This window comes from Mixophyes fleayi, chromosome 4 (assembly GCF_038048845.1).
Source record: "Mixophyes fleayi isolate aMixFle1 chromosome 4, aMixFle1.hap1, whole genome shotgun sequence".
In the NCBI taxonomy this organism is placed as follows: Eukaryota; Metazoa; Chordata; class Amphibia; order Anura; family Limnodynastidae; genus Mixophyes; species Mixophyes fleayi.
Genome location: NC_134405.1, coordinates 186,886,739 through 186,908,995, shown reverse-complemented (window position 1 = coordinate 186,908,995; position 22,257 = coordinate 186,886,739). Strand labels below are relative to the sequence as shown.

At 40.4% G+C, this 22,257-nt stretch overlaps 1 protein-coding gene across 1 annotated transcript in view; it reads left to right on the top strand.

Annotated features, from left to right (window-relative positions):
- Window positions 1-22,257, top strand: part of CAV1 (caveolin 1) — a 38,046-nt gene that overhangs the window by 5,784 nt on the left and 10,005 nt on the right. The window contains exon 2 of the mRNA XM_075208985.1: window positions 6,127-6,291. Within this exon, the coding sequence (XP_075065086.1) occupies window positions 6,127-6,291 (165 nt within the window). The remainder of the gene's footprint in view (window positions 1-6,126; window positions 6,292-22,257) is intronic.

Here is a 22,257-nt window from a genome sequence, read left to right as displayed (position 1 = left end):
CTAACTCAAAATCAGGCCCTATGTGTACTAAATGCAGGGCCCAATGAGCAGTTCCTGGCCCTAAGGGTGGTCTTACATATACACTTTTCTAGGCTTTTCCAGTGAAAAGTAGAGAAATTTGGGATGACATGGGTGAGTGTATTACTACAATGGGAGTATTTATAAAGGAGTCCATTTATTATTTTGCCCCATGCATTATCATCTGCCCAGAGTGCAATCCCCATTTACTATTATGGGGACTGCGTTTAATGCGGTAGTTTGAATAATGCAGAAGATGCTTTTCTTAAATCATCGTCATCATCATCAACATTTATTAATACAGCGCCAGTAAATTCCGTAGTGCTTTACAATTGGGAACAAACATTAATACAACAATACTGGGTAATACATTCAGAAAGAGAGGTAAGAGGGCCCTGCTCGCAAGTTTACAATCTATAGCACAATGGGAGTTTGCAACACAAGGGCATGTGCTACATCATATTGCACATTGGACCAGCTAGAATTCAAAGGTAAAAAGTATTGAGTGGGCCCTATGATCAGTCACACAGCAATGTTGGTCAGCGGGTTGTTGTCTTGTGTTAGCTGTGTAGAGGGTGGTAATAGGGTAACCTATGGAGATTAAGATGCTGGTTGAGGAATATCATAAGCTTGTCTGAAGAGGTGGGTTTTCAAAGAACGTTGAAGGTTTAAAGACTGGAGGAAAGTCTTACTGTGCAAGGGAGGAAATTTCACTAAGTCGGTGCATCCCGAAAAAAGTCCTGTAACCGGGAATGGGAGGATGTGATGAGAGTGAAAGAGAGACGCAGATCTTGTGCAGAGCTGAGGCATCGAGATGGAAGATATTTTGAGACAAGTGAGGAGATGTATGTCGGTGCAATTTTGTTGATGGCCTTGTATGTTAGTAGAAGAATTTTATATTGGATTTGTTGAAACACAGGCAACCAATGTAGAGACTGACAGAGTGGCTCAGCAGAGGAAGAATGGTTTGCAAGGAAAATCAATCTAGCCTCTGCATGCAAAATAGATTGTAGGGGTTCAAGTCTGATTTTAGGAAGACCAATAAGGATGAAATTGCAATAGTCGATGTGGGAGATGATGAGTGAATGAATTAAGGTTTTTGCAGTGTCTTGTGTGAGATATGTACGTATTCTGGAAATGTTCTTATGATGTATGTAACATGATTTAGATATAGAGTCGATGTGGGGAATAAACGATAGCTGTGAGTCAAGGATTACACCTAGGCAGCGAGCTTGCGGGGTGGGATTTATGGTCATGTTATAAACAGAAATAGAAATGTCAGGCAGGAAGCTTCTGTTTTTGGGTGGGAATATTATTAATTCAGTTTTTGAAAGATTGAGTTTGAGTTGGTGAGAAGACATCCAAGATGAAATGGCAGAAAGACAGTCTGTAACACGAGACAACATAGATGGTGAGAGATCATGAGAGGATAAATACATTTGTGTATCATCCGCATAGAGATGATACTGAAATCCAAAGGAGCTTATTACTTTTCCAAGAGAAGCGGTGTAGAGAATAGCAGAGGACCTAGGACTGAGCCTTGTGTTACTCCAACTGATAAAGGAAGTGGAGCAGAGGTGGATCCAGAGAAATTAACACTGTAAGAGCGATTAGTTAGGTAGGATGAGAACCAGGATAGGACAGTGCCTTCAAGACCTATGGATTGTAGCACTTGTATGAGGAGAGAGTGGTCAACAGTCTCAAATGCAGCAGAGAGATCCAGGAGAATTAGAAGAGAGTAATGGCCTTCAGTTTTTGCTGTGATCAAATCATTGACAACCTTGGTCAGTGCAGTCTCTGTGGAGTGTTGAGAGCGAAAACCTGACTGAAGAGAATCCAGTAGGTTGTTTGCTGTAAGAAAGTGTGTGAGGCGAGTGTAGGCAATTCTCTCGAGAAGCTTGGAGGGGCATGGGAGCTGAGAGAATGGGCGGTAATTTGAGAGAGCTTGGGTCAGAATTTTGTTTTTTCAAAATAGGAGTAATCACTGCATGCTTCAATAGTGATGGAAAAATTCCAGTAGAGAGAGAAAGATTACAGATTTTAGTTAGAGGAGAGGTCAAGTGAGGATGTTAGAGAGAGTAGTTTGGAAGCAGTATTGGAACGTGGATTAGCAATAGGGATGTTGAAATCACCCATGTTGATGGTGGGGATGTCAGAGGATAAGAAGTGAGGAAGTCATGCAGAGAAATGTTCAAGAAATTGTTGGTGTGGTCCAGGAGAACGATAGATGACAGCAACACACATAGAGAATGGGTAAAAAATCCTAACAGTATGTACATTAAAAGATGTTAACATGAGTGATGGGACATTTGGTAGAACTGTGAACGGTCAGAGAGAAATAGTCCAACCCCACCTCCTTGTCTGCCTCCAGGTCTGGGGGTGTGGGATGAGACCATCATGTGAAAGGGTTGCAGGTGAGGCAGTGTCTGATTGCGTGAGCCATGTTTCTGTTATTGCCATAGGGTTGAGTTTGTTAAAGAGGAAGAGGTCATGTATGGAGGTAAGTTTGTTACAAACAGAGCGTGCATTCCAAAGGGCACATTTAAAGGACTTTAGAGAGGGAAGGCAGGTGATGCGTTTGAGGTTTGCTGGATTTCTGTAACGTTCAGATAGATGTGTGTGGGAGAAGTAAGGGGGACCTGGATTAGGTAATATATCACCAGCTAATAGAAGCAGGGAGGAAGAAAGGTAGGAAAGATGATTGTAAGGTGTGTGTCCTTTTAGTTTCTGGCGACAGGGTGAGGCTGTTAAAGTTATTGAATTTAAATAGGAAAAGAGTGCATGAGTGTTAATGCCATGAAAGGAGAGAAAGAAAAATTATTTGTCAACCAATGGGATTTATGAGTAAAATAGCAAAACATTAGGAAATTAAAAGAATTATCTAGTTGCAATATCCTGTGCAATCAGGGAAGTAGTACAGAGTGAGGCTGCGGTAGATGTAGTTTAGTCCTGGATGTCTGAAAAGCATAGACTAATGATGTGGGGAGTCATGTGGGGAAGTGGGTGGAAGTATTCAATGGAGAGTAATAAAGAGCAGGTGATGGAGTAGCTCAGTTCTTGCAGAGTCATGAGAGAGGAGAGTGGTTCAAACTCAGTTTAATTTCTTTCTACTTGTGATGGCAGGCAAAGCCTTGAGTAGAATTGAAAGCACAGTGATGAGTACTTGAATAGCTGTAGCATGGGTAGGGAGTGGCTGAGCAAGTAGTAGAGTAGGCTGATTAAACAGAGGGGATTTTGCAGGGAAAATAAACTGACAGACATAACAAACTTTCATGAGCTGGGTAGAAAATAAGACCAAAGTCCAAAACACTCTTCTTGTGGTGTGAAGCTTGTAGCCAGGGGAGAGATGGAAACATCAGGAGCAGAATATGGAGTTTCTGGTGAATACTGACTGTTGTCCTTGTGTAGCTGTGATAATAGGCAGAATGTTCTTCTCCTGTTTAACTCCAGTATAACTCTGAATTATGCTATTTCATTTTTTTTTACACTTGTAACTATACACTTAGAACTATACACACTAGCTATTAAATGAAGATTTTACTTAAACATGCCTAAACCATGCGCAAATAGCAGTTTCAGCATTACTTAGGGCTTCATAAATAGGCCCCAAAGTGTAATGAGAACAGGTGGTATTTTAGTCAGTATTATCTGTTAATATATTAGTGCACAGGCTCAAGATCTGTCCCCAGGTATTTTATTTCTGCAAATGTCCCTCTTTTCAATATTGATCAACTGCATATAAAATCCTCATTTTTTTGCATATTCAGTGCAAATCTCACTAGTTTCACTTATTCCGACGGCTGTACAAGTTCATATTTATTCAAAACTGACAGGCAAACAAATGGTTATGGTTATGGTATGTTTATTTGCTTTTTAATACCACAATACAATATATGTTCTGCCCATTTTTGTCACAGTAAGCCGACTGGGACAATACTGTAAAAAATGGGAGTACCTCATTGACATTTATGTACAAGGGCAGACAGTTTGTTTTAACATATGCATGCTATCCAACTATGTGTGTGCCAAATTGCCTACTACTTACTGTGCAGGGCTTCAAGTAAAGGTCTAGTAGGGAAACATCCCCATGCTATACCCATACTTGCCAACTTGCTGAATTTTTCTTCCGGGAGCCTGCCGGGGAAGGTGGGTGTGATGGGGAAGGGGGGGCTCCAAAATTCGTGTCATTTTGGCCCTGCCCCATGATGTAATGACGCAAATGCGTCATTTCACAGCAGGGGCGTGGCCAAACAGAATTCTGCCAGATGCGGGAGATTGCACACTCTCCCGGGAGTCCATGAGACTCTCGCAAAATGCTGGAGTCTCCCGGACATTCCGGGAGAGTTGGCAAGTATGGCTATACCTAATGCCATCTGAGCTGGGCCAGCAGGGAGCACCCAGAGCAGAGCGGAATGGTGAATCTTCAGGGATCCTAGTATGCAGTCCTGCAGTGATGTAATAACATCGGAAAGTATGAGACTGTTTTATACTGCTAGAAGAATGCATCTGAAGGATTTGCAGCGTTACAGTCCCACTTTCATTTACACTGGCAGGGGCTGAGCATTTCACTCTTCAAGCATCATAAATGTCTATTGTCATTTTGTAAGATTGCTACAGGCAAAGTGACAAAGGAAATCTTATAAGGGGTTATCCCTATCTGCAAGTTGCACATTTTGAAAATAATTATAGGTAAATAAGTCTAAGTCATTTTAATATGTCCAAAAATGAATAAACCTATTTAAGTTAAATTTGGTATTAGTTATGGCAAATTCACAAAAGAAGTGATTGTGGATTTAAATATTGGTTGGTTAAAAAACGTATTTTTTTTGGTAAAGTTTATATACATCTGATGTTTATATAGTTTACAGTCGGGCACACAGTGTAATGACAAATGTGGACACTAAAAAACTATGAGAGAGAAATAGAGACAGAAGACACTCATGGAGTGTCAATGGTAAAACAGCAGTAATTTATTAGATCTGTAAATACTGTTATACGGATGGATCAGTCGGCAGATGTGACATAATTCCACAGCAACAATTCATTAATTTCACAAAGAAACCCCCGTACTGTCTGTCCCAGAGCCTGTACTTCTGCTTTCTCTGTAAGCTGAAGATGACTGCACATGCTTACCAAGGTTCCCCCAGGCTGGGGGATCTCTTTATGTATGATTTATAATACCCACTGTCTTGTGCTGTGCAGATTTGTGGCGCCTTACAAATAAGCAATAATGATGATCTCTGCAGTTAACAGGGGATGCACAAATCCAGAAGTGACTGCTCAATTATGTGCATTAAACTCCAGTCCAGTGAAAGAATAGAAAGTCCTGGGGAGAATTAAATGAAAAACACGAGTGGTATTGTATGCTAAAATTAGATGTGGCATGATTAAAAAACTGGGTATTATAATAATAATAATAATAATAATAATAATAATAATAATGATACAACTTAATGCAATATTTTAAAACCATTTTCAGTTGTAGCTTTGTACCATTTGCTAGGATAATGGGAGCAGATACAGATACCTTTTTAGTATATCTGCAAGTGTCTTGCAGAATGAGAAGCACATTCTTGTGCAGATAGCAGGTTTAGCTACAGAATAAACACAGCTGTGATATCATAGACACTACAGATCTTATGTAACAAATCGTATAACAAATCTCAAGGTTTGTGTGGAATAACATACACACTGTGATGATGAGCTGCCCTGTGCTATGTGTGGAAAGTCAATCAGGTCAGGGGAGAGGAAGGGTCTTGGGGTGTGGTACAAGTCCTCTCATGGAAACTTTGTGCTGTCTCCTGCCTGGGGGTGTGACAGGGATTGCCTTTTTGGGAGGGGGTGAGGGGGATCGGAATCCCCGAGGAATGAGGAATTTTCCCGATGTGATGACCCCTGCTGGAGAGAGCCAGTGCTATGGTACAGAGGGGTGTGGTATTTTGCATGCATCCTCTTATAAACCAAGCCTTAGTTGTACAGAACTAGAGAAGTTTGCTCAGCTGAAACTGACAACTCTGCCTACACCCATCTATGGTATTACGTTGCTAAAAGTGTTTCTCTTCTCTTTCCTTTTCTCTACTCTGCATCTCCCACCTGAATACACCCCAGGGTGTCCTATACACTACACCCATCATCAGAGATCAAGGCAACATCTACAAACCAAACAACAAAGTTATGGCAGACGACAATGAGAAAGATATCCATGATGTCCATACCAAAGAGATCGATCTGGTTAACAGGGATCCCAAGCACCTGAATGACGATGTGGTCAAGGTGAGCAGACCTCTGGGTGGGTGGGGGCAATGAGTTGCAATGCTTTCTTCTGGTCTTATACTACTGCTGGAGGATATGTAACCTGTTATTTCCTGGATTGTTAGTGAGAACGTTTTACAAGAAACATTTTCATCAGTTATCCTTTGTACCTGGCATATCTACAGGAAATAACATAAATGTATTTTATACGTTTAGAAAACTTCTTGCCAAAATATAAATAACTATACTATAGATGAATTGTGGTGTATGATGCTGCTCATGTATTGCACGCTTTTTATATTTAGGATATGATAAGAAAGGGTGTGGGTGAAAACCGGAGTTGCCGGAATGCCGGGATGATTTGGCTCCCTGTAGCGCCCCCTGCTGCAAGGTGTCTTGAGTGAAGCTTGCTGTGTTTTCTCTGCCTCTGTAGTGAATTCTGTTCTGCTGCACAGAAATGTTCTCTGTAATATGTGGAACAACTATTACACTTATTATATTGCATATATATCATATTGTGTGTATGTGTGTGTGTGTGTGTATATATATATATATATATATATATATATATATATGTAGACATACACTTACTATATATATATATTTCTGTATATCATAGCTATATATTCTAGTTATCCATTCTACCTGCCTGAATGTATATCGGAATGGAGCTCTCAGTGCATTATCCATTCATTCCGTCTGCTGGAATGGAGTTCCGAGGACCTTAGCCATCCATTACGGCAGCCAGAATGGAGCTCCGAGGACCTTAGCCATCCATTCCGGCTGCCGGAATGGAGCTCCGAGGACCTTAGCCATCCATTCCGGATGCCGGAATTGGGCTCTCAGTATCTTAGACAATTATTCAATGAGGTTCCGAAGACCTTAACCATCCATTCCGGCTGCCGGAATTGGGCTCAGAGTACCTTAACCATTCATTCCAGGCGCCGGAATGAATGCCTGAGTACCTTAGTCATCCATCCCAGCTGCCAGAATTGGGCCCTAAATATCTTAGAGAACAATTCCAAATTCTGGAATGGGGCTCAAAGTACCCTAGCCATCCATTCCGGCTGCCAGAATTGGGCCCTAAATATCTTAGAGAACAATTCCAAATGCTGGAATGGGGCTCAAAGTAGCCTAGCCATCCATTCCGGCTGCCGGAATGGGCTCTTAGTATCTTAGCCATTCATTCTGGGTGGGAATGAATGATTAATATACTCTGACCTCCATTACGGCAGCCGGAATGGATGGATAATGTACTGGCAGACCTATTCTGGCAGCCGGAATGGATGGGTAAGGTACTCATAACCCCATTCTGGTTCCCAGAATGAAAAGCTATGATACTCACAGACCCATTCCGGCACCCGGAATGGATGGCTAAGGTCCTCAGAGCTCCATTCTGGCAGTCGTAATGGATGGCTAAGGTCCTCGGAGCCCCATTCCAGCACCCGGAATGCATGGTTAAGGTCCTCGTAGCTCCATTCCGACAGCTGGAATGGATGGCTAAGGTACTGGCAGACCCATTCCCGCATCAAGAATGGATGGGTAAGGTGCTCAGTGCCCCATTCTGGCAACCGGAATGGATGCTTAATGTTCTCAGGCCTTCATTCCGACACCCGAAATGGATGGCTAAGGTACTGGCAGACCCATTCTGGAATTGATGGTTAAGGTGTCCAGAACCCTATATATATATATATATATATATATATATATATATCTACTATATAAATGCCTAGTGCCGTGTGTGGGAAAAAAAACAACAAGCTGCAGCGCCACCTGCTGGGCAGAGTTATACACTGACCTATATATTTCTTGAAGGAGAAGTGACAGTTGGGAGTGGTTGGTGGTTGCCGGGGGTGACAGTGGGGAGTTTTTAACACCTTAAGTAGCTTGATGAAGGATGTGGCGATGAAGATGAAGGATGAGGTGATGGAGAAAAATGATGAGGTGGTGACATGTGGACAAAACCACGTTAAAAAAGGGCGCTTGCGTCGGGAAGTAACGCTCTTCCCCTGAGGAGGCCTGGGCTAGGCCCAAATGCATGACAAGAACCTTTTTAACACCTTAAGTAGCTTGATTTGACTAGAATGCATGAGTATCATGCACGGGTTTACTTGTATATATTTATATATATATATATATTTATATATATTTACACATACACACAATACAATATATATGCAATATAATATGTGTATAATAGTTGTTCCACAGAGGACGCTGTAGTAAGCTGACTTGTTCCGGCATTCCGGCTTTTACCTAATCCCGATAAGAAGTCCGTATCTAGCATTCTTGTTTTCACCACACAGTTCAGTTCAGTGACATACAGTAGTTTATACTAACAGCTGAATGATATGCTGCATCTGTGCATCTTGGAGGGAGGGCAGCACAGACTATAAGTGGAAATACAGCAGGCTTAGGCAGCTTGTGGCTCCCGCTGCTGTGCTAAGTCGCAGCATAGTCCTTGGCTGGTAGGGCACAAGCTGCTCATCTTTGAACTATAGTACATTGAAGGAAACAAATTTTATGTTGCTATACAGAGAGAATAACATTGTCATTAAGTCAGGCTAAAAACATGTTTTCTACTTGGTCCATTGTTTCCTTTCCAGAGGGTTGGACACATAGTAAAACCAGTTCACATATAAAAACTTGTGAAGGATGTGCCTGTAGTTCCTGTCTGTGCTTGAACTTGGAAAGTCAACCAAGGAATATTCCAGGTGAAAGCTCAGGTTTATTCTCTTCGTTTGTATTTTTGAAACATTTCCTTTGACATCAGTTCGTTGCCAAGTACCAAAAGTTCAGTGTCACTCCCAAATGACCACACTATAAAGGAAGGCATTGTTATTCCCACTACACACTCTGTACTCTAAAGGGTACTGAATTAGTGGAGGAGCACAATAAAATGGCAGTATATATATATATATATATATATATATATATATATATATATATACATAGATAGACAGATATATATATATTTATATCTATATATATAGATATATATAGATATGAATATATATATATATATATATATATATATATATATATATATATATATATATATATAAAAACATAAATATATATATATATATATATATATATATATATATATATATATATATATATATATATATATATAGATAGGGGTGGATATGCCAAACCCTATTAATGACGGGGCTGCAGGTTGTTTCCAATCAGCCCCCAGCCTCTTTAGTTATTCTTTTGTTGCCCCATGGATCAGTGATTCAGTGATGTTACATATCTATTGGAAATTAATTATCAATTTTGGATCACAGTACTAGGTTTGTGCTGATTATGGTCAGCTTTATACTTTCTATACTTTCTCTATACTTTCTCACATCTAGTTAAAACCCCTGACTCTTCTGCCTTCTAGCTGATGTCCTCCCTCTACCGTAAACTTAATCTTTCTTAAACTAGCCATACAAATTGACATTGATCACTGAATGGCTGGATCTAAACCCAATATGTGAAGATCTAATCATTCAGTTGTCAGACTGGATGTTCACATCCCACAGGCTACATTACTGTGGTCAATCAAGAACAGAAAACACTTAAAGCAACACTAGCCTAAAAAAATGATCTGTGCTTAGTAAATGAAACCAATCAATGTGTTATGCACAGCTTCATGAAGTGTGCAGCCATTTTGTTTCCCTGCAGAACTTAATTTTTCTTGTAATGATATTTTGTGCATTGTAAAGTCATGTAAGTTTAAAAAGGCAAATAATCAATAGACCATGCTTTATTGTAGTACTCACTTTTTATTGAAACAACAATTTCCAAATTAATTTATATATTAAGAATGTGTATGTGGAGAGAGAATAGGCATTATAAAATAGAATGATAGCTTGAGTAATAATAATTAAGTCTCTCCTTATGTATTTTCTTTCCCATGCTCCCTATTAAGACTAGAAGCTTGTAACATATGCAGTGTTGTGTTATGATGCATTTACATGCTATTTATAGAAAAAAGTTTGCATGCTACATCTACATTTACATCTCAAATTTCATATCAAAATACTCTCCCTCCCGCCCTCTTAGATCTACCTCTGACCTGCGCCTTGTCTCGTCCCTGGTAACCACCTCTCACTCCCACCTACAAGACTTCTCCCGTGCTGCTCCCCACTTATGGAATTCCCTACCACGCCCAATCAGGCTTTCCCACATACTTCAAATCTTTAGATGCTCTATGAAAACCCATCTCTTTTTTAGAACTTAGCTTATCTTCCAATAATACTATTCATACTAATACACCCTCACAACCGTCCCAATTTCCACTCAAAGCCACTTTTGCTCCTCTTGTTTCAGTGGTAAGCGCTCCCACTTAGAATGTAAGCTCTCTAATGATCAATGTCCCCAATACCCTTTGCTTTCATGTCTGCATTTATTTTGTTTACCTTATATGTCCCTGTTTTATGTATGTCCTATTCTTCCTACTGTACAGCGCTACAGAGCACTGTGGCGCCTTACAAATCTATGCTAATAATAATTATGCTATTAAAAATGAAATCATAGAGTTTGTTATTCTGTAGTGTTCCAAAGATCAGAGACAAGGAGCTTAAGACAATTAATATAAGTAAGCAGGCTGAGCTATGCAAATCACCCCCAAATATTGTATATGGAAAGCATTGCACTGACACTAGCACATACTGTTTGTAATATGGTTTCATTCAACTCTAAAGCAGCTGCGTGGAAAATATGAAGATACTTTCTCTGCCTGAAAGTAATAAAACACTATAAGTACATGGAAAGTGAATGCATATAAATCTACAGTGAAAGACAAAACTATTCAGGGGTGTCCATGGAATCTGCCTTATACCGACACCTTGAAAGCATTCCCTAAGACTAATAGTAAAATGGGAACGTAGCACATTTCAGGAACACATATGTGAGTAAAGGTCACAACACACTACTGGTAACATTGATATAAAGTGAGGAACAAATATTACATAGAGATGTAGGATTGGAGGTATAACTAGAATTAACACTCAGGCTCCCATGCTGTGATTTAACAGAGACTTGATACATCTGAAATTGCTCTTCTAATTTCACAGGCAAATATTAACTGCAATCCAGATTGTCTTCCTTATTAGATACATTCTTTCCAAATGAACTCTTACACAAGTGTGACATTGATTGAAAATATTTGCTAAATAAGTGAACATGCCTGTGCCTAGGACAATGGGCTGTGGATTCTGTACTGTCAGCTTCCCACTCTGCAGTTGTGATGTTAAATTCCACATCTCCCGACTGCCAAGTAAAAAGTCATTGGCAGCATGAGCAAGTTTATTGAATAGTATTTTATTATTACAGCGAGAAAAGACAAACACGTTTTATGCTTTCTTTATCATTTTCTTTGTCATTTAAACACGAAGCTATGTTTTCTATACATCTGTTAAGGTTCAGTGGCAAAATAAATCTGACAGTAATAATAGCTATAGCACTTTAAAGCTTTCATGTTTAATAGGGTCTATGATTAGAGCACAATGTGGGGAGGATATAACATGTTTTGGCCCATACTTCTTACTGAGACAAACATGTTTCATTGTTAGTATGGCACAGATTTCATGTTAGTATGACACAGAGTTCCTTCATGGTATGTTTGGCACTTGAACGTAGAGTGATGAGATTTCACAACTTTTTATTTGCATTTTTATTTATTTTGTTTGCAAACAGAAAAAAAAACATTATTTATCAGTGTTAAATTACATATAATGTCATTGTAGAATGTATTTCATTACAGGAAAAAAACAACATTATATGTATTGTTGTGTAGTGTTATAGCCTACACTTTACCTTCTTATAGGGAAGCAAGGTGGCTAAGTGGTTAGCACTTCTGCCTTACAGCACTGGGGTCATGAGTTCAATTCCCAACCATGGCCTTATCTGTGTGGAGTTTGTATGTTCTCCCCGTGTTTGTGTGGGTTTGCTCTGGTTTCCTCCCACACTCCAAAAACATACTGGTAGGTTAATTGGCTGCTAACAAATTGACCTTAATCTCTCTCTGTCTGTGTGTGTATATTAGGGAATTTAGACTGTCAGCCCCAATGGGGGCAGGGACTGATGTGTGTGAGATCTGTACAGCGCTGCGGAAATAGTGGTGCTATATAAATAAATGGTGATGATGATGATAGGATGCAGATATCAATATTTCTATTTTTGAAGATTCAGTTTAATACAGGCAAAATCTTAAAGTGTAACTAAATCACAACATATATATATATATATATATATATATATATATATATATATATATATATATATATAAATGTTTAAATATTGTAGAATATGGTACACTGTATAATACTTCCTTTCCTTACATGTTAGAACAACGTTGATTAATCAGAAAGTTCATTAGATGTCAATCACAGTTTGCTGCTATGTGCAGACTTATTTCTGGCTGTCCTTAATCACTGAGTGACTGTAGCAAATTGTTTCTTTCATGTCATATCAAACAACAGTTATTTTTAATGTATAAGCAAAAGCATCACCCACTTTGAGGGAGCTCATAATTACAGCTCTCAGTCAGGCTGAGGTTGCGAAAGGCCTACACTAGTTTTTAGTCTCAGACTGTGTGATTCAATTAATTAAATTAAATTGTTTAAGTCTTATGGACTGTAACCATTGAATCCCTGTGATATAATTTCAGGGAAACTTTGTGGCCTCATATAGGCGGCACACAGGGGGGGATTCAATTGGCCGCGTTACTGTAAAAGGTAATGCGGCCTGCGCACTATTACCGCTATTACGATAATAGTGCGCTTAAATACCATTATTACGGTAGTTTCAACGCTGACTTTTTGCTTTTAACTCAACTTTTTGAAAGCCGGGTTAAATTTACCATAATAACGGTAATAGGTTTAACGCTGCGCTACTTCAGAGGGAATTGAATTGCCCCCCTATTAGCTCTAATCACATCCATGGTGAGCAAGCCAGCGCCGCCAAGATGAATTTGTGGGCTCTGATAAGGTAAATTTCAGGGGCTCCCCTCCACAGATGAGGAGGAAAAGGGTTGTGTGATTCTGCTGAAGAGGGCGTGGCCTCATCATGATCAAGGCATGGCCAACATGGGGCGTGGCTGGGCCTCTTTGGACAGAGAGACATATTATGGCACCACCCTCCCCAGACACATTATGACACGCCCCAGATACATTATGACACCCTCTGATAAATTATGACACCCTCTTCCCAGACACAATGGGTCTGATTCAATTAGGAAAGCTAAGAAAAAAAATGAGTAACTTCGCACCTTGGCAAAACCATGTGGCATTGGAGGGGGAGGTAAATTTAAAATGTGATGGCAGATTTATAGTTGGGGTAGGACATGGCCTAGATACTGCCTAAATTTCAGTGTAAAAATAAAGCTTTCATTATGTGTGCTACATAAGAAAACAGCAAGTATTTAACTTATGTGCAAAATTATAAACTAATTTACACCCCTCCTGGACATGGCTTGTCCAGGAGAAAATGTACACATTTTTTTGCCTTTCTTTCCTTAATGAATCAGGCCCATTATGACAAACCCTCCTCAGGCACATTATGACAGCTATCATCTCCCTCCCCCTGTCCACCTCCAACTCTGCTCACCACCAACCACACCCCGCTCCTCAGCCCCCTTTCTTATGGCTGCCATATAATACTGAGAGCATCCTAGTGTCTACTATAAAATACAGAGAGCATCCTAGTGTCTGCTATACAATACAGAGAGCATCCTAGTGTCTGCTATACAATACAGAGAGCATCCTAGTGTCTGCTATACAATACAGAGAGCATCCTAGTGTCTGCTATACAATACAGAGAGCATCCTAGTGTCTGCTAAACAATACAGAGAGCATCCTAGTGTCTGCTAAACAATACAGAGAGCATCCTAGTGTCTGCTATACAATACAGAGAGCATCCTAGTGTCTGCTATACAATACAGAGAGCATCCTAGTGTCTGCTCTACAATACAGAGAGCATCCTAGTGTCTGCTATACAATACAGAGAGCATCCTAGTGTCTGCTATACAATACAGAGAGCATTCTAGTGTCTGCTATACAATACAGAGAGCATCCTAGTGTCTGCTATACAATACAGAGAGCCTTCTTGAGATTGCGATACAATGCATCATCATCATAATCAACATCTATTTATATAGTACCTGCAAATTCCGTAGTGCTTTACAATTGGGAACAAAGAATAATAAAACAATATTGGGTAATACATGCAGACAGAGTGGTAAGAGAACCCTGCTTGCAAGCTTGCAATCTATGGACAGAGAACAGCACCGGACTGGGACTAAAAATCAGCCCTGGCATTTAAAGTACACAGGCCCACCTCAGTTCCAGCAAAAAAGAAACCATGTGCCACCGCGCAGTGGCGGTGTCGAAAAGGGGCGTGACCACATTGTGTTGTGGGTGTGGCCAACATGGGGCATTGATACATACATTATAATAAAACATTATATTTATCACGCCCTCCCAGCCACATCACGCCATTCCCCCAGGCACATTATGACACCCCAAGCACATTGTACTTATCTATGCTTCTGGTGCTGCTGACATCCATAAGGGTGGGAACTTCCTGTATATTGAGCAGGGAAGCTCTTTGTCTCACGAGATTACCAAATCTTGTGATACTTAGAGCTCCTCAGCTTGCTCTGCAGTCTGTCTCCTGTCCGGGAACTGGGAGCAGCTATCAGTTCCCTTCCCCTAACCAGAGCTGGATTAAGGCTCAGGGTATTTAAGACATCAGGGCCCCTATTATGTAACATGGTTATCATCTTAGACAAATACACAGGCACTACTGTTAGAAGCACACAGCTTTGCCTTCACAAGCAGTACGTTGTGAAGCGGGACATACCTCCCAACTGTCCTTGCAGTTAGACCAAATCCTGACTAAGTGAGACAGTCACCCAAATTCAGGACTGCCCCACCAGATTCATGATAGTTGGCAGATTGTCCTGCTCTCTCCTACCTGTCTTGGTCACTTTCACCACTTGTAGCAGCTGGTTTCTTTAGCTCAGTTCATTCTTGTCTTGATCCTGAAATATTGGATGCCCTATTTTGAAAAAAAAAATGGGTACATGAGATTTAGAAAACTCCAACCAGCCCCGGTGTTAAAACAATAGCACTCATGTTTTATAATTAGGCCTCCCTCCAGTCCCCACAATAATAATATTCACATTTAACAAGTAGACCTATTTCCCTCCAACCAGTCCCAACATTAAATTAACAGTATACCCATTTACTCAAAACATATTTCCCTTCCTCCAAACAGTCACAGCAATAAATTAAATAGCATTAAAGTTTAATAAATATAGCCATTTTCCACAACCATCCCCGGCAATAAATAATTCATATTCACATTTAATAAATAGCCCTCCTCCCCAAAATCAGACCCATATTCAACTGATAGCCCTAAACCACCCCAGCATTAAATTAAAGGTTCCTTCACCTCATCTTAAATAATTAGCCCCCACCTACACTCCACCATTAAATAGCCTACCTCCCACAATATAATAAGATCCTCCCTTCCCTCACATATTATATTAAAATACTGCGCGCACACACACACACACACACACATGCTACATTTAAAATACTGTGCGCGCGCACACACTCACACACTATATGAACATGACCAAACACACAAACACTTTAGCAACATGGTGGCTACACAGACACACTATTAGCCAAACAGACACAATACTATTAGCCACACAGACACACTATCAGGGCCATCTTAACAACATTATGGGCCCCCGGGCAAAGCAGTGCATCGGGGCCCCTAGATATAGATATATAGATGTATACAGATACAGATATAGATATATAGAGATAGAGATAGATAGATGTATACAGATACAGATATAGATATAGATATATAGAGATAGAGATAGATAGATGTACTTGCTCAGTGACCCTTGTAGGTTTTTCTTTGCAGGTTTTTTTCTTTTGCAGGATTATTTATTCTCATTAAGAGCCGTGCCATTGGGGCCCCCTTGCCCGTGGGGCCCCTGGGCAGCGGCCAATCGTGCCCAATGGAAAAGATGGCCCTGCACACTATTAGCCATACCAGACACCTATTAGACACACAGAAACACTATTAGCCATACCAGACACACTATTAGACACACAGACACTTTCCTTATTACATCCCATTCCGAGCAGCAGCACCTCCTTCCTGCGCGCTGGTCAGCGAACGGAGAGTCAGTGACTGCCGCCTATGCAAGTAATCACATGGGACGGCACCTGTCACGTGGTGCCGTCCTAGGTGATTACTTGCAGAGGCGGCAGTCACTGACTCTCCGTCCTACGAGCAGTGTGCGGCTGCTCGGCAGGCATGCGGACCGGCCCATCTAGCCATCGGCCCTTCTGACATTTGCCAGAAGGGCAAATAATTGTAACAATCACTGTTACGTCAGCCTGTTAGGTCTGATATCGCAGTAGTGTGTACGCTCCCACGATCATGCTATATCCTACCAAAACACATTGTATTGTTTGATTTTATAAAAAATGACTAAAGATCTTTTTTAGTGATGGAACAATGTCAGTCAAATTCTGCTATGTGTATGCACTCACGACCAGCAGTGTAGTCAAATCTCTATAGAGTGTGCAGAGTCATGATCTTTTTCAGCAGATGGTTAGGGCAGATGAAGATGCACAGATTTTATGGTAAATTGTGTAGGTGTGCACATAAATCTGCACACTCATCAGGACTTTAAGCCGTTGGTAAAATCATTACATAAATCGCATCTGCTATAATTTTCTGTAGCGTGTACCCAGCTTAATTTACATCAATTATACTCATTTGTCTTCCTAATCCCACTCACCTATTGCTGTTCCTATTTCCTTCTCTTTGTTGCTGATGCACAGCGAGGCCATAGCGCGAGGAACGGGAATAGGCTGCACAGCCCCTGCAAGGGAAGGAATTAAGGTGGCACCCAACGATTTTTTAAAATAATAAATGTACTTTATCCAACAGCTATAAACCTCACCCCTTCACTGAAAAAAATCTGAAAAAATAAAGCACATCAGGAGGCCTCCGTGTGGCCCCTTAAGGCCACCGACCTACTGGAAGATATGGCTTATGGCCTATACTCCTCTCTATCAGGTCCTCCAGTGGTGTCCAACCAGACATACTTCAGGGGCCGCATGGCCCGCCCTCTAACCTACAAAAGGGATACACATTATCCCAAATCTCAGTAATCAGTCCTGATGCAGAGTGGACGTATACAGTTTGTGTAGCACATCTTGTCTGAAATTGTTCTGTGCAGGCCCAGAAATTGGGTGCACACATATGTGCCTATGCGGACTATGATTCTGACACTTACACCCACTTGCACCTAGAGAGGTGGGATAATAGAGGGAAGGGACATTCTAACATTGGCCTAGTGTAGCAAATGTGGCTCATGAAGACCTGCAGAAACACGCACATATGCCTGTTAGGAGGTGTATTTTTTGTGTTACAAACTACACAATGCAAATCTGACAATATCACATGGTAACCATGTCAAGAGTCTTCCGGGAGAAGGGCATGACTAGAGGGCGGATGGGTCCAAACGCGTCATTTTGTCCCCGCCCCCGCAACGTAAATAACGTTTTGTTGTGGGGGCGGGGCCAAAATGATGCGATTCACTGCAAATCGCGTAATTTAGGCTAGGCAGGTCAAGGTTGCGGGAGACTTGCCTGCTCTCCCGGGAGTCCGTGAGACCGACCCGAATTTCGGGAGTTTCCCGGACATTCCAGGAGAGTTGGCAACCAATAAAATATTTGTTTTCATTTTATAAACTGTACTGTAAAAATTATATTCTGACTGGTGACTATGAGCAGCACAGCTTTTTTCTGAACGTAACCAGACTCATATGTCAAACACAATATTTAATAATTGCAAAACATCAGATACTTATTTAGACATAATTGCTTTATAAACAGATTTGGGTGTCATATTGCTTACCTGTAATTGCTATGGAGCAGTCTTGACTTGGTGAGTTTAATCATTATAAATTCTGCAATCACCAGTTTTTAACCCACTGTTCTGTGGATGAGTACTCCTTTTCAGGATCACTTACCTCAGTTCATCGCTAATACTTACTCAGTCTCTGTCATGTGAGACATGCTGAGCCCTGACTGAAGGAGCTTAGCACAGATAGAAACAGCGCAGTGCATGTATTTCCCCAGCAACACTGTAAGTATTGCAACTGAGCCTGCCCAGTATGCTACACAGACCCTGGCCCCATGGTAGTTTTGGGGAGGCCCATTTTTTCTCCCTTTCCAAAAGCATGGAATCCAGGCTACTGCTGAGCTTCTGAGGCTCATTGTACTAAATAACAAATAGTATTAGGGTGGGTAATGTGATTGGCATCATGACCCTGCCAAGCTCATAGCAGATAATTGCACTCTGGGAGAATTGCTTGCTCTCTCTAGAGACAACGAGGTCTCCCCTAATTCAAGGATCTCCCAGACATTCCAAGAGAGTAAGCAACTATTGCTTTAATATATAAGTAGAGATGTTGCACTGTAGTTAATTCACATATTATCAGATAAAGGAAGCATGAAAATTTGTGATATCACTATGAAAGACCATCAGTGGGAAATGCAGTTGATCTAAGGGGTGTAAGTATTACCCCTACTTCACCATCACTTTACATTCAGAAAAAACATCTATTAAAGTCACAAAAAGTCAGCTATTCCAGAAGCACTTGAGATAATGGAAAAAATGTCCTGAGAATGCTCACAGCAGCTGTGAGCAGATGTACACACTAATAAGTAGGGTAACAGCATATGGGCACCTTGTGCAGTCGTGTTTGTTAGCCATTATATACTGAGATTCTGCACATAGCAGGCAGTGTAAGCAGCACAGTCCTGAAACAAGAACACTGATATGTTCATTTCTGCAGCACTCAAAGAGCAAAGCAGTGCTTGTGTGTCAGGAATATAGCACTTATAGTGCTTTTCATGTGCTGGAAAACAGCATAAACGTTCCCTATGATAATGTATATAGGCACACAATGTGCCCATATGCCTCTAGACTTAGGGGCCCTTATTCTCAGCCCTTTGCACCTCCAGACCCCGTAGCATCCGCATGGACTGCTGTGGCCATTTTTATGCCCCTGGCTGCAATTACATCTTCTATGATGCTCATTCTGCAGCCTTAGACTCTAGTGTGATATAAACAGCTGGGATGGTAGTAATTGCCCATATAGGCTTTTGCACACGAAAAAAGAAAACATTTTTTTATTTCAAACATCTATTATTATTAGTATTATTATTATAGGAACACATCAGATTTCTGTTATAAATACATGTAATTTAAATGCTTTGATTCAAACAATTGATACAGTGAATCATATTTTCCACAAAGCTGAGTACTCCTATTCCAATTGTTAAGATGTGCTGCTCACACATCGACGTGGCAATGACTATTTCAGCAAGAAGAACAATTGTGTTTCAATCTTGATTGCTCCAGATACTTATTCCAGTACTGGCACACATTACTATACAATCAGTGAGGTTTTTATTAAGAAAATGATGATTTTTTTAAATTATTACTATGATTATAAATAAGAGACAAATCTTAACAAATGAGTGTAGTTTTATGTGGTGCTGTAATTTTCACTTAAGCACTGAGTTTTACAACTGTCATTCATTTATATGCGATGACATTTACATACAAGTTTCCTCTGGTTCCTTCATATTAGAGTGAGCACCTAACCTAACACCCATCCAGGGCCAGATTAACCCTACAGCCCAGGGGCCTCAGGGCATCCAGGGGACCCTTGAAAGTGCTCAGCAGCATTATTGATCGGTCGGGGGCAGGGGCGCCCCCGGCGCGATCAATGCTGCTGAGCACTTTCACTGCTGTCCTTCCCCAGCGCGCTGTAGTCGCCTTACTGAGGAGATCTCGTGAGTCTCACTCTCACGAGATCTCCTCAGTAAAGAGTGTACAGCGCGTCGGGGAAGGACTGCAATGCCAGGAGAAAGAGGTAAGTGCTTTGGGGGCGGCTTGGATCACCGGAGGGGGCGGCTCGGATCACGGGGGGGCCCTCAAGGGGGAATGGAGGCCCCCTTAGCCCAGGGGCCTCCATTCCCTTAATCCGGCCCTGCACCCATCCCCTGCCCTATCACAAGGAACAAACAACTCTTTACTCCATTTTAATCAGCAGCTTTAGGCTATCTAAACAACAGCATTCAAATCTTATATTTCAGATGAGTAAGTTAGTTCATGTAAACAGTTGCGAAAAAAAAATCATGGGGAATTTAATTGCCCGCGTTACGGGTGAAAGTAACGCGGCCTGAACATTATTACCGTTACGGTAATAATGCGCTTTATTACCGTTATTGTGGTAATAATGCGCTTTATTACCGTTATTACGGTAGTTTCAACGCTGGCTTTTTGCTTGCAGCTCCCTGAGCCGGGTTAATAACGGTAATAGTTTTAACGCTGCGGAAATTCGGTTGTAAGATGAGGTTAGGAAGCATTTACACTTTTCTTCACATACGCTTGACTTGAACAATTATTTACATATCATTAACATGTATATAATGTCAGCACATTCGAAATATTCATATATATCATTTTAAAAAACGCAAATTAAGATAAAATGTAAAGCAGCAAAATGCATATTGTACATAAATGCAATGCAGTGTATAAGTGTTATTACTTGTACTTTAATATGCATTACGAAATGCATTGCAAACACAGTGTGTACCGCATTTCACATGTGGTGTCACTAGCGACAGTATATAGCCACACTTAGGGGTATATTTACTAAACTGTGTTTTTAAAAAAGTGGAGATGTTGCCAATAACAACCATTTAGACTTTAAATATAATTTTGTAGAATGTACTAAATAAATGATAGCTAGAATCTGATTGGTTGCTATAGGCAACATCTACACTTTTTAAAACCAGCAGTTTAGTAAATATACCCCTTAGAGAATTATATCTAGTATTTGTTGTGTAGCTTGCAGAGAGTTGACTATTATGCTACCTTATTGATCAGGTCTGAGTAGCTTCTTCCTGTTGTATTTACTTCCAGCTTTACAGGACAGTAGGGCTGTTTCTTAACATGAACTAAAAAGTCCTACTACAAGGCTAAAACAACATCCAGCAAGAAGAATATAATATAATGTATTACACAAGTATTTGTAACATCAAGTTGTATTTTAGTTATACTTTTGCTTTAAGATGACTCAGTTGCCATGTTTTACTGACAGTACACCTACTTCTTTAAATGCTCTGCAGTGCCTCATTTATATGAGCAGAGTTTTCCTAACAGTTGTTAGGCAGCTGCAGGCACATGTACTGGATTTTTTTTATTTGGAAGCAAAAGGAAAATAAACAGCCAGAAACAAAAATTGCTGCATAAATAGTACAATATGTAAAGTTGGTAATGCAAAACAGTGAAAATGCTATTTTTGCAATAACAGAGATGACATTTTTTACATTTAACCCAGTAAAGAAAATATTAACTCCCCACAGAATGAGAAAGCATTGATTGTATTTGTAAACAGTGCTTTAAAGGGTACATCTCATTTGGAAAGTTCTTAAATAGAAGTCAACATAAATGTGCAATAAGTAAACACAATCTAGGGAAGGTTAACAACAAAGTCACATTAGTTATCTTGTTTTGTTTTACTTGTGAGGTTGCTCAGAAAAATATTGACAAATGTTTTGTCTTTAAAATGTATATACACCGATCAGTCACAACATCAAAACCACTGACAAGTGAAGTGAATAACATTGATTATCTCGTTACAATGGTACCGAGGGGTGGGATATATTAGTCAGAAAGTGAATACAGTTCTTAAAGCTGATGTGTTGGAAACACGAAAAATGGACAAGCATAAGGATCTGAGCGACTTTGACAAGGACCAAATTCTGAAGGCTAGATGATTGGGTCATAAATCAGAAGGAGAACAGGTAGCGCTCTACTCTATTAGGGGGCAAGAGCAGCTTCACTATAGGGAATATCCCTTCCCTAGTAGAC